Source organism: Zalophus californianus, chromosome 8 (genome assembly GCF_009762305.2).
Source record: "Zalophus californianus isolate mZalCal1 chromosome 8, mZalCal1.pri.v2, whole genome shotgun sequence".
NCBI classification, from domain to species: Eukaryota; Metazoa; Chordata; class Mammalia; order Carnivora; family Otariidae; genus Zalophus; species Zalophus californianus.
Window position 1 is genome coordinate 115,122,829 of NC_045602.1, and position 12,097 is coordinate 115,134,925.

The 12,097-nt window shown below is 50.2% G+C and overlaps 1 protein-coding gene and 1 non-coding gene across 5 annotated transcripts in view; one reads left to right on the top strand and one right to left on the bottom strand.

Moving 5' to 3' along the window:
* Nucleotides 1-11,792, bottom strand: part of PXMP4 (peroxisomal membrane protein 4) — a 27,308-nt gene extending 15,516 nt beyond the window's left edge. Inside the window, exons 1-5 of one of the 4 annotated variants that reach the window (XR_003524954.1) lie at nucleotides 11,569-11,792; nucleotides 8,155-8,217; nucleotides 5,548-5,746; nucleotides 2,525-3,117; nucleotides 629-2,188 (exon numbers count right to left, since the gene is read on the bottom strand). Coding sequence is in view for 2 of the 4 variants with exons in the window: in XM_027624299.1 (XP_027480100.1) it covers nucleotides 2,854-3,117; nucleotides 5,548-5,746; nucleotides 8,155-8,217; nucleotides 11,569-11,681 (639 nt within the window). In the remaining 2 variants the exon portion in view is untranslated. Of the gene's footprint in view, nucleotides 1-628; nucleotides 3,118-5,547; nucleotides 5,747-8,154; nucleotides 8,218-11,568 lie in introns of those variants that run through there. The other 3 variants (XR_003524955.1, XM_027624299.1, XM_027624300.1) reach the window with 3 other exon arrangements.
* LOC113938799 lies at nucleotides 5,180-5,282 on the top strand. Its single transcript, XR_003525004.1, has one exon. It is a non-coding gene; the product is annotated as a U6 spliceosomal RNA (small nuclear RNA).
* Nucleotides 11,793-12,097: the final 305 nt, after the last annotated feature.

Sequence of the window (12,097 nt, forward strand, 5' to 3'; positions counted from 1 at the left end):
AATGGAAGCTCAGCTAGGAGGGAGGCAAGTGGGGACTCCTCCCAGGTCTGCTGGAAGCCAGGGCTCTGCTCCTCAGCAGAGGACCACACAGCCTTGCTCCCTGGAGTGAGCAGTTGGAGGCACCAGATGCTCTGGCAGGATCCAGAGAGATGCCATCTGTGAGGGAAACCTATTCTTAGAGAGCAGAGACAGTCGGTGGCGCAGCCGGCCAGCCCCCCGCAGCAGTGGGGGGATGCTGGGCAGGCAGAGCGCCAAGGCTGTACCTTCAGCTGGGGGGCAGGAGAGGCTAAAAGCAGGGGGGTACTCAGTTCTTAGGACCACACTTCCTCCTACGTTTGGATGCTATATTACAAATAACAGCAAACATTTACTGAGTGCTTACTTTATACTCATCATATTGTCTAATCCTCCAGACCATGCTGTGAGGTGAGTGATATTAGCATGCCTAGCTCATAGATGAAGAAACAGAGGTACAGAACGGTTAAGTCACTTGCCTGAGCAAACAGGGCTGAGCCCAGGCACTCTTGCTCCGAAGTCTATGTCCGTAACCTCCACTGACTCTCAGTTTGCTGCACCAGAGGCCAATTTTAGTTTGGATTTTCCTCAACAGCAGACCCCAAGACAAGGATTTCAGTGCAAGTGGTTTATTTGGGAAGTGATCCCATGTTAGGGATGAAGGAGACAGGGAAGGGTGGGGGAGGAGTTATCAAGCAAGTGACCACTGTGGGTCAGTTCAGTCCTGCTAGGGAACTCCAGGAGCCAGTGTGGAGCATGCGCCTGGGAGTTATCAGATGTGTTACTCCTCCAGACCTGCTGTGGGTGGCAGAGCAGGTGCCAGGGGCAAGCGAGAGCCCTCAGGCAGAAAGACACAGGGGTGGCAGTTGGAAGAGTTGGCTGGTGTGCAGTGAAGCGAGAAGTTAGTGGGGACTGGGTGAAGCACCCCCAGCAACTGCTTACTGATGGCCACCCCCTTCCTCCTCATAACCTGGGGATCTCATTCAGCCTCCACACAGTGAATTCAGGGAACCTTCCAGATCACCTTCTCCAAGTGTACAGGTCAATGTCATAGCTGAGAACACTGCTGTTAAAATCAGGCCTAATCCCACCATGATTACCTAACAGCTCTGTGACTTGGCTTCTTCATTTGTAACAAGAGATTATGGTTGGCTGCACATCATTCCCTACTACCTTGTTACTAAAGGTACGGGTCAGACCAGCAGCACCACCAGCAGCACCTGGAAGCCTGCGAGAAAGGCAGAATCTCTGGCCCAAACTCACTGAATCAGAATCTGCATTTTAATAAGATCACCAGTGACACATGTCTACTAGTAATTTCTAAAAAGAGACTGAAGTATTCCTACTAGACCAAGGGTCTCAAATTGATGGGCCATGGACCACATCTTCCTGGAGACCTGGTTTGATTTGTCCAGCACAGTGATTTTAAAAATTGGACTGGCACATGAGTCTTCAGTTCCCCAGGTTACCATCACTCCTGAGTGCACAATATTTTCATTTATGCCCCTTGCCAGAACCCTCCGGGCATTTGAATTTGCACCCCGTTCTGGAGCCCATCCTAGAACTCGTTAACATTTGCATAGCATAGCTTAGGTTTCTAAATTTAACATAAGGCACTGAAAAAAAAATGGGTATTAAACTCAGACAGCTCTGGGTTCAAACCCTGATTTGGCTATCATACTGGTTGTATTATCTTGGGCAAGTGACTTCCCCCTCTGATTCTCAGTGTCCACATTTGCGAAATGAGGATCAAAATACACACCGGCAAGGTCATTGTATGGGTTACAAATAATATGTGCAAAGCACCCGGGAGGAAGTAGGAGCTCACTAAATGGAAGTAATTAGCAGTAATAGCAGCTCTTGTAGTTACACAAATCCAACGTGGACACTGGGTGTGTATTATGATTATCCTCATTTTGCAAGAAACTGAGGCTCTGAGAGGTTAAGAACCTTCCCCAAGGTTACACAGTGGTGGAGTGGGGACTTAAATCCATGTCCCCTAGCTCTATATCTGCACTGTCCACTAGAATTTTCTGCAAGGATAGAAGTGTTCCATATCTGTGTTATCCAATACGGTAGCCACTAGCCACATGTGGCTACTGAGCACTTGAAATATGGCTGGTCCCCATTGAGACACACTGTAAGGAGACACTACATACCTGATTCTGATGACCTAGTACAAGAACAAAGAATATAAAATATCTCATTAATTTTTATATTCATTTTTACATGTTAAAATGATAATATTTTAGAAATACCAGGTTAAAAATCTATAACTAACATTAATCTCACCTGCTTCTTTCTACCTTTTCTCATGTGGCTACTAGGACAAATTTCAATTACATATACAGACCACATTGTGCTTCTATTGGACAGTGGAATTCTAGAGCTTCTCCACTAGAGCAACACCTGAGCCCAGGAATTTAATTTTTTCTAAAAACATATTTGTAACCCACTGCCCCCCAGCAAGGAATCCTGTTACATAGAATGGTCAAAGACCATAACCCACCAGAAAGAGACTTCAGGGCCCTCCTCTGAGCTCGCTGACCCCTGACGTCCGGGGGCGGGGGGGACCTTTCCCTGGTCTCACAGTAGCCAGCAGCACAGCCGGAATCACGTCGAGGCCCCGCAGCCCAATTCACCACTCGTTCCGCCATTGGAGAGCACCTAATGGTCTTGGAAATCAGTGCTTTTGCTTCGGCAAATGGAACCCTGGGGCAATAAAAGTTGGAGTCTGAGAACCATGATCTTGAGAAGGCAGGATCCTTTGGGGGTGATTCATTCACCGATGGAGACAATCTCGGCTGTGGAAGCCCCCATCAGCACCTCGGGGCTGCATTACTTCGAGGGGAGGCTCTTGTTGTAGAGGAGGAAGTCTGAGATGTCATGCCAGACATTGCTGTCCTGGTACAGGTAGGTCATGGAGGACTGCAGGGACGGCTGCAGAGTGGGCCGGTGGTACTCAAAAAGCCACAGCACCAGCCCCCACACCAGCCCGGTGAACAGGGGGAATGGGTCCCACCTGGGCTCGGGAATGTAGCCCTTCTCCACGCCCAGGCGGCACAGGGCAAACAGGAGGCGGGAGAGCAGGTACATGTTGATCTGCAGGGAGGGAATGACAGGGGATTACAGGAGGGCACAGCCGCTGGGAACCTTTGGCCCAACCCCACATCCTGGGGCACCACTGCACACAGGATCAGGGTTTTTCTTTTTTCTTTCTTTTTTTTCAAGTTTGTTTATTTTAGGGGCGCCTAGGTGGCTCAGTTGGTTAAGCATCTGCCTTCGGCTCAGGTCGTGATCCCAGAGCCTTGGGATCAAGTCCCACATCGGGCTCTCTGCTCGGCGGGGAGCCTGCTTCTCTCTCTCCTCCCCGCTTGTTCTCTCTCCCTCTCTCTCAAATAAATAAATAAAATCTTTTTTAAAAAAAGTTTATTTATTTTAGTAATCTCTACACCCCATGTGGGGTTTGAACCCACGACCCCAAGTTCAGGAGTCCCATGCTCTTCCAACTGAGCCAGCCAGAAGTGCCCAGATCAGTGTTTTTCAAAGCTAGTGTGCAAGATGATTTGAAGTGATTTGATGATCCGAATGATATGTAGTAGGTATTTTTTTTTTTAAGATTTTATTTATTTATTTGACAGAGAGAGACACAGTGAGAGAGGGAACACAAGCAGGGGGAGTGGGAGAGGGAGAAGCAGGCTTCCCACTGAGAAAGGAGCCCGATGCGGGGCTCGATCCCAGGACCCTAGGATCATGACCTGAGCCGAAGGCAGATGCCTAACGACTGAGCCACCCAGGCATAGGCATTTTAAAGATTTTATTTATTTATTTGAGAGAGAGAGAGAGAGAGAGAGAGAGAGAAGGGGGGTGGAGAGGCAGAGAGAGAATCTTAAGCAGGCTCCACACTCAGTGCAGGGCGTGACACGGGGCTCAGTCTTAAGACCCTGAGATCATGACCTGAGCTGAAATCAAGAGTCAGATACTTTAACAGACTGAGCCACCCAGGCACCCCTGTAGTAGGTATTTTAATGTTGCTATTCATTTCTGTAATTTATCATTCTTGTTCATTAAGATTTTTAGAAAATGAATATATTTACATGGTTCAAAACTGAAAGGTAACCTGACACCAAAAACTACAACCCACACAAAAATAAAAAATTGGTAAATTGGCTCTCATCAAAATTTAAAATTGTTTGGTTGTGAAAGCCCATACAAAGAGGCTGAAAATAAAAGCTACAGCTGGGAGAAATATTTGCAAACACATATCTGACAAACACTCGTACCTGGAATACATTTTTTAAAAAAACTCTCAAAGTTCAATGGTAAAAAAAGAAACAATCCAATTAGAAAATAAGCAAAAGATGCGAACAAATGTTTCACTGAACTAGTTCTACAGATGGGAAATAAGCACATGTAAAGATGTTCAACATCATTAGCCGTTACAGAAATGCAAATTAAAACCACAATGAGAAGAACTACAGACCTATCAAAATGGCTAAAATTAAAAATGCAATAAACAAAATGCTGGCTAGGATGTGGAGAAAATGGATCATTTGTATATTCCTGATGGGAATGTAAAATAGTACAGTCACTCTGGAAAATAGATTGGCAGTTTCTTAAAAAATTAAACATGCATGGGGGTGCCTGGCTGGCTCAGTCAGTTAAGCATCCAACTCTTGGTTTCGGCTCAGGTCATGATCTTAGGGTCTTGAGATCGAGCCCTGCGTGGGTCTCCATGCTCAGCATGGAGTCTGCTTGAGATTCTCTCCCTCTCCCTCTCCCTCTGCCCCTCTCCCCACTTGTGCTTTCCTTGAGCTCTTTCTCAAGAAAGGGAGAAGCAGACCCCCTGCTGAGCAGGGAGCCCAATATGGGACTCGATCCCGGGACTCCAGGATCATGACCTGAGCCGAAGGCAGTCGCTTAACCAACTGAGCCACCCAGGCGCCCTGTTGGATTTTTTTTTAAAGATTTTATTTATTATTTGACAGAGAGAGAGAGACAGCGAGAGAGGGAACACAAGCAGGGGGAGTGGGAGAGGGAGAAGCAGGCTTCCCAAGGAGCAGGGAGCCCGATGCGGGGCTCGATCCCAGGACCCGGGATCATGACTTGAGCCAAAGGCAGACACTTAACGGAGCCACCCAGGCGCCCCTAATCTTTTTTAATCGCACTCGTTTCAGTAGCACATAGACTAAAACTGGAATGACACAGAGATTAGCAGTCCCCTGTACAAGGATGACGCACAAATTCACGAAGCGTTCCGTATTAAAAAGAAAAACAAAACAAAAAAAACTTTGCTCCACACACATGGACTTGGGGAAACATGGCGTTTCAGCAAGCTGCTTGGTTTACAGATGGGGAAATGGAGAGAAAGTGACCCTCCCAAGGTCACACAGGGACCGGTGGATCACAGACGCCTGGACATGGAAGGGAGCAAAGAGTTCCTCTTCTCCACCCCTAATTCTATACCTGGACCATGTCCCTCCCCATCCTGGCCTCTGATCCCTGAGCCCTATCCTGGGGAAGGGTCTTTACCTGGCTGTTGATGTTATTGTTCTCTCCGAACACCAGCAAGCCCCCGATGAAGGCAGCCAGGAACGAGTGCACCTGGTAGGTCTCGCCCTGCATGTGGGCCTGCAGGGCGCAGAGCCCCTTATAGGTGAACACAAAGCAGGCCAGGTTCCGGGAGTGGGTGTACGTGGCTTGCAGGATGGCCCGCAGCTTCTCCTGGAGGCTGAACAAACACCGGGAACCCCCATGAGTGGTGGCCCAACTACTCCCAGGGCACTCCCCCACTGGGCATGCAAACCTGAGCCAGCCCCAGGCCTCTAGCTTCCATGTCCTTGGGGCTGCTCCCCAACTGGGTTCAGGCCTTGACTCCATGTCACTTCCTCAGAGAGGCCTTGCCCGACTACTCTGTCCCCTTTTCCCTCACAGCTCTCCCACCAGCTGACATTAATAGGCTTAATCTCTTCCCACTCCCACCCCAACCCAGTGGAAGCTACCAGAGGGTGGTGCCTACACCTGGCTTGTTGATCCCCAGGGCCCAGAACAGAGCCTGGCACGTAGTAGGTGTAAATGTAAATGACTTTTTGGCATGAGCGGGTGAGGACATGAACGAGGGAGTAAGGGAGAGCCTACTACGTACTGGAATTGGGGATAGGATTCTGAGGAAAAAATGCTTGCTGCCTTCATAAGGTATGTGATCTGATGGGAGAAGAGAAACATAAATAATCACAAAGCAAGGATCAAACTTTGACCTTGACCAGAGATGATCCTAGGATCAGAAGGATGAGTCGTCAATGAGGTGGAGAGGGGAGAGGGCTTGCATCCCAGGCAGAGGGATCAGCACATGCAAAGGTCTGGAGGAGGGACAGAGAGTGGGGAGTAAAGGAACAGCAAGAAACCATCAAGGCCTGAGCAGAGAATGTGGGGGGGACAGAATGTGAGGAGAAGTGAGGACATGCAGTTTTGTCTTTATCCTGAGAAAAGTGCACATTTAAGTTGGGGGCAAGGATTCTTTTTTTTTTTTTAAGATTTTATTTATTTATTTGACAGAGAGAGACACAGCGAGAGCAGGAACACAAGCAGGGGGAGTGGGAGAGGGAGAAGCAGGCTTCCCGCGGAGCAGGGAGCCCGATGCGGGGCTCGATCCCAGGCCCCTGGGATCAGGACCTGAGCCGAAGGCAGACGCTTAACGACTGAGCCACCCAGGCGCCCATGTTGGGCAAGGATTCTATTTAACTTTTAAAATTAAGTCACTAGGGGCGTGAGAGAACACAGGGAGAAGAGCAGCAAGTACTCCTGGAAGTCAATTCAAGGATCATACAACCAAGTGCTCTCAAGGCTCGATGAGGGCCTTGGAAGTGGGTCTAACGCAACCTGTGGAAGTCTGCCAGGTGAGTGAGGACAGCTAAGAGTCAGCTGGTTCTCGCCTCAGAGGAACATGAGCGCGGTGTTGCCAGTTTTTTCTTGTTGTTGTTAATTTTTTTTTTTAAGTACACACTATGCCCAACATGCAGCTCAAACTCATGACCCCAAGATCAAGAGTCACATGCTCTACTGACTGAGCCAGCCGGGTGCCTCTAGTGTTGCCAGTTCTAATGCAAGAAAGCTGGATTTTCCAGTTAAGTGTTGGTGCTAATCTTGCCTTCACAAATGCTTCTAGGGGCGCTGGGGTGGCTCAATCAGTTCAGCGTCTTCCTTCAGCTCAGGTCATGATCCCGGGGTCCTGGGATCGAGTCCTCCATCGGGCTCCATGCTCAGCGAGGAGCCTGCTTCTCCCTCTCCCTCTGCCCCTCCCCCTGCTCGTGCTCATACACTCTCTCTCTCTCAAATAAATAAAATCTTAAAAAAAAAAAGCAATCCTAAATAAAAACAGAAAAAGAGAAACTCTTGCAAGCTGGATTTGGCCAGTAGGCTGTCCATGTGTGCTTCTTACAAGAGCCAGGTGAGGCTACATACGTTAAAAACCAGGCCACAGAGTGGTTTCTGAGAAGTGCCATGAGGGGAAAGCTATGGGGGATGGAGGGAGACCAAGCAGTCTGAGCGAGTGAAGGAGGTCACGGACAGTTTTCCCAAGGAAGTGATCCTCACATGACTGGTATGGGCTGCCAGGAAGGAAATAAAGGTAGGGTGAAGAGGAAAGGGTGCGCCCGGCGGGGGTTACCACATAAGCAAATGTACGGCGCTGGAACGACACGCGGCGTGCCAGGCAGTCCTGTGGGCCCGGGACACTCCCAGGTGGACGTAGGGAGGAGTGTGGGGATGCAGCTGAGCCCAGGCAGCAGAGGGCCTTTGGGGTTTTGTGTTTAATTTATTTTAATCCCAGTATAGTGAACATAGGCTGTTATATTAGTTTCAGGTGTACAAGACAGTGATTCAACAGCTCCATACGCCACCCAGGGCTCGACACGACTAGTTGCAGAGGGCTTTTTAAGGAAGGAAGCTGGGCTTTTTTGGAGGACTATGGCAGCCCGGGGAGTTTTTGAGCAGGAATAATAGGATCAGAGTCATACTTGAGGAGATGGTGGTGGCAGGGGGGCCGGCTAGACCTAGCTAGGAAGGTAGTGCAAGCTTCCTGGCACTGAGGGCTGACCATACTCTCCCCCAGTCTGAGGGGTGTGCAGAGGGGGTGGGTACCTGCCACTCCGGAAGAGAAAGGTCATGACGAGCGCGTGAGGGGCCCGGATTTTGGCTCCATAGCTGCAGAAATGAAAGGAAACAGTTATTACGGCATCACTGCCTCACAGTTTCTTTCTAGGCTCTCTGACGCCTTTCCCCACCCGCCTCCAGCCCTAATCCGAACGGCACCCTGGAAGGGAAGATAATGCTGGCTTCCAAGTTAGATCTGGGTTCAAACCCCAGCTCTGACACCTTCGTAGGAGTGGGGCCTCAGGCTTGCTACTTCACTTCTCTGAGCCTCGGTTTGCCTAACAGCAAAAGGGGACGTCAGGCTAGAGGGCCGGTTATAATTTCAATGAAAGGGGACAACGTGTGTCAAACGCCTCCACCGACCCCATCCAACCCCACCAGTGTGGAGTTGCTCCCTCGGTTCTACCCTGACCTTCCCGTTGCAGTCAGACCCAACTTTTTTAACACTTAAATCATATCACATCCCCTCTTCAAAGTGGCCAATACCTTTCCAATACTCACAGAATAAAATCCAGGTTCCTCCCACAGCTTTGAAAGTGCTGCAGGATTTGGCCCCTGCTTACTTCTCCTACCTCCAGCGCCCCTCCTCTCCTGCTCCAGCCCCATGGCCTTCCCCTAGTTCCTCTGACCCACCAGCTTCCTCCCTGCCTCTGGGCAGGCTGTTCCCTCAGCCCGGACTGCTCTTCCCTGCTCCTCACGCGGCAGCCAACTCCTCAGCCTTCCAGTCTCAGTGGGCACCTCTGTGGAGGCTTCTTACCCACCAGACGAGGTTTAGGGCAATATTTTCATTGCCATGGAGCTCCAACCTTCTCTGCAGTGGTTTACAGTCCTGGGTTAATGGCTCGATTACTCGTAATTACTTATTCTATTCTTTTTTTTTTTTTAAAGATTTTATTTATTTGACAGAGAGCACAAGCAGAGGGAGAGAGAGGGAGAAGCAGGTTCCCTGATGAGCAAGGAGCCCGATGCGGGACTCGATCCCAGGACCCTGGGATCATGACCTGGGCCGAAGGCAGCCGCTTAACCGAGTGAGCCACCCAGGTGCCCCTATTCTATTCTAATTATCTCTTTCCTCCACTAGACTGTGGGCCTTGTGAGGGAGGGACCGTGTTTGATTTGTCTTCTGCAGAGTCCCCAGCACCTTGCATGGTACTTGACATATAGTAATGTGCTCCATACATGATTGCTGACTGATTCTAGAACTGCCCTTAATTATTTGTGAGGGAAGGTAATTTCTGGAAGGTTCTACCTTTAGCTTGGTCTATCTTAAAGTTAACAAATTCCCTAAAACAGTTGCTGAGTAACATCGTACCTCCTTCTACTTATTCAAAGTGTACCTCTTTCCAACTATGATACACAGGAGGACCTCAGCTTTGTAAAAATGGATTAAGAAAAAAAAAGACTGGAAGGAAATATGCCACAATGTTATTAGCAATGTTCCCTGAGCTGGAGGAATATGGGAATTTACTTTTGTCTTTTTTTAACTTTTCCGTATTTCCAAAATGATCTGTAATGGTTAAGCATTGCTTTTAAAATTAAAATAATTGAGGAGTTCCTAGGTGGCTCAGTCAGCTGAACGTCCAACTCTTGATTTCAGCTCAGGTCATGACCTCAGGGTGGTGAGATTGAGCCCTGCACTCAGGACACTCAGACGGGAGTCTGCTTGAGATTCTCTCTGTCCCTCTCCCTCTGCCCCTCCCCACCCAGTGCTCTTCCTCTCTCTCTAAAATAAATAAATCTTGGGGCGCCTGGGTGGCTCAGTCGTTAGGCATCTGCCTTCAGCTCAGGTTGTGATCCCAGGATCCTGGGATCGAGCCCCGCATCAGGCTCCCTGCTCAGTGGGAAGCCTGCTTTTCCCTCTCCCACTCCCCCTGCTTGTGTTCCCTCTCTTGCTCTCTCTATGTCAAATGACTGAATAAAAACTTTAAGGCCCCCACTGAGGTGACTGGAGAGATGAGAAATGACCTGTGCAAATTCATCCCTACCACCGAGAAAACAGCAGCAGACCAGAACTATCCCCTCTCTGCAGGAAATACACATTACTCTCCCTTTCCTTCCTCATCTTCTTCTGCTTTATTTTCCTGGGAATCTGTGTACAGGAGACACTCTATAGTGGCTATCAGTAGATTCAGTTGGCCTAAAAAAATGAAAACTAAAATAGCTTAGGGGCGCCTGGGTGGCTCAGTCGTTAAGCATCTGCCTTCAGCTCAGGTCATGATCCCAGGGTCCCAGGATCGAGTCCCACACCAGGCTCCCTGATCAGTGGGGAGTCTGCTGCTCCCTCTGCCTCCTGCCTCTCCCCCTGCTCGTGCGCTTTCTTTCTCTCTGTCAAATACATAAATAAAATCTTTAATTTTTTTTTAAGATTTTATTTGCAAGAAAGAGAATGAAAGACAGAGAGCATGAGAGGGAGGAGGGTCAGAGGGAGAAGCAGACTCCCTGCTGAGCAGGGAGCCTGATGTGGGACTCGATCCCAGGACTTCAGGATCATGAGCCGAAGGCAGTTGCTTAACCAGCTGAGCCACCCAGGCGCCTCCATAAATAAAATCTTTAAAAAAAAAAGATCACACAGGTAGGTGGCACCAAGATTCGAGCAGAGGCAGTCCAGAGGTACTCTCACCACATGCCATGCTGCCACTAGCATGTCAACTCCAAGAGGACAGGTCTTTGTTCAGTTTGTTCTCTGTTGCATCCCCAGTTCTGGCACAGTAGGTGCTCAACAAAAGATACTGTTATGCATGAGTTTTAAAGGAGGGGGAGCTCCCCTGCAGTTACCAGCCAGGTGAAATGACCCCAAGACCTCCTTTCCAGCAGATCTGATGGCCAGGGTGGAATCAATTTGCCCAGCAAACAGCTGCACCTTCTTTTACAGTCGTTGTCACTCCTCAGGCTTATGCCCCAGGAGTCCCCTGGGCCGGATGGGGACTTAGAGCTAGAGTCATACGGATGGGGAGTGAGATGTGGGATGTGAGCCCACAGGCAGCTTAATGGTGGGAGCACGCACACAACGCGCCGCTGGCCTGCTAGATGCCAGTGGCCACTTCTCATTGTGCAGATAGGGCCGTTGAAGCCAGACAGACCCAAGGTCACAAAGCAGGCGGGGTGGGGTGGGGGTCGGCCCCAACGAGGGGATACAGAGGCTGGAGTGGGAGGTGGTCAAGGCAAGTGCCCCAGGTTGCAAAGCACGGAGGACCCAGACACAGCTTAATGGGAGCCGCAGCTCAGAAGGCGCAAGGAACCCAAAATCCCCAGCGCCCACTGAGCAGATGGTGGACACCGAGTCCTAGAAACACACTAGGGCTGCTCAAGGGCACACAGGGGGGCAACGCGCCCAGAATCCGGTCCTCCTACCTCAGCCGCACCCATCCCTCAGCCCATGCCCAGCCCAACGGCCCCACTCACACTGCCCCGTTCCGGAAGCCCTTAAGCATGGCCAAAGCAGCGTGGTAGCGGCGCTTGCGCAACAGTTCGTTGACCGCATGGAGCAGGGCTCGTAGCTGCGGCGGGACCGCCATAGTGCGAGGGACGCCCGGGGTGAGGAGAGAGCAGCAGCACCAGCACTGACAGCCCCGGGTTCCGGCGGCGCCGCTGGCCGCACTGGACCGAGCAGCGCGTCTTTGCGCTCATAGGCTGCGTCTGCTGCCACTCTCACGGGAAGAGCCGATCAAATGGCCCACTCGTCTCACACGGGGAACGAGATGCACGCACTCTCCCGAATAGCGGTCTGATTGGAAGAGTGGAGAGTTTGTAACCAATCACAATGGGCTCCGCCCGACCAGCTCTAAGAAAGCCCGAATCACACACGTGGATTTGTCCAACCAGGTAGCCTGTTTCCTTCGTGCTTGGCAGGAGGTATGTCACCTGAGAGCTTGAAAGGACGTTCCTTGAAAGAGGAGCCGCCCTCCCTAGAATCGGGAGGGTGACCCTGGGA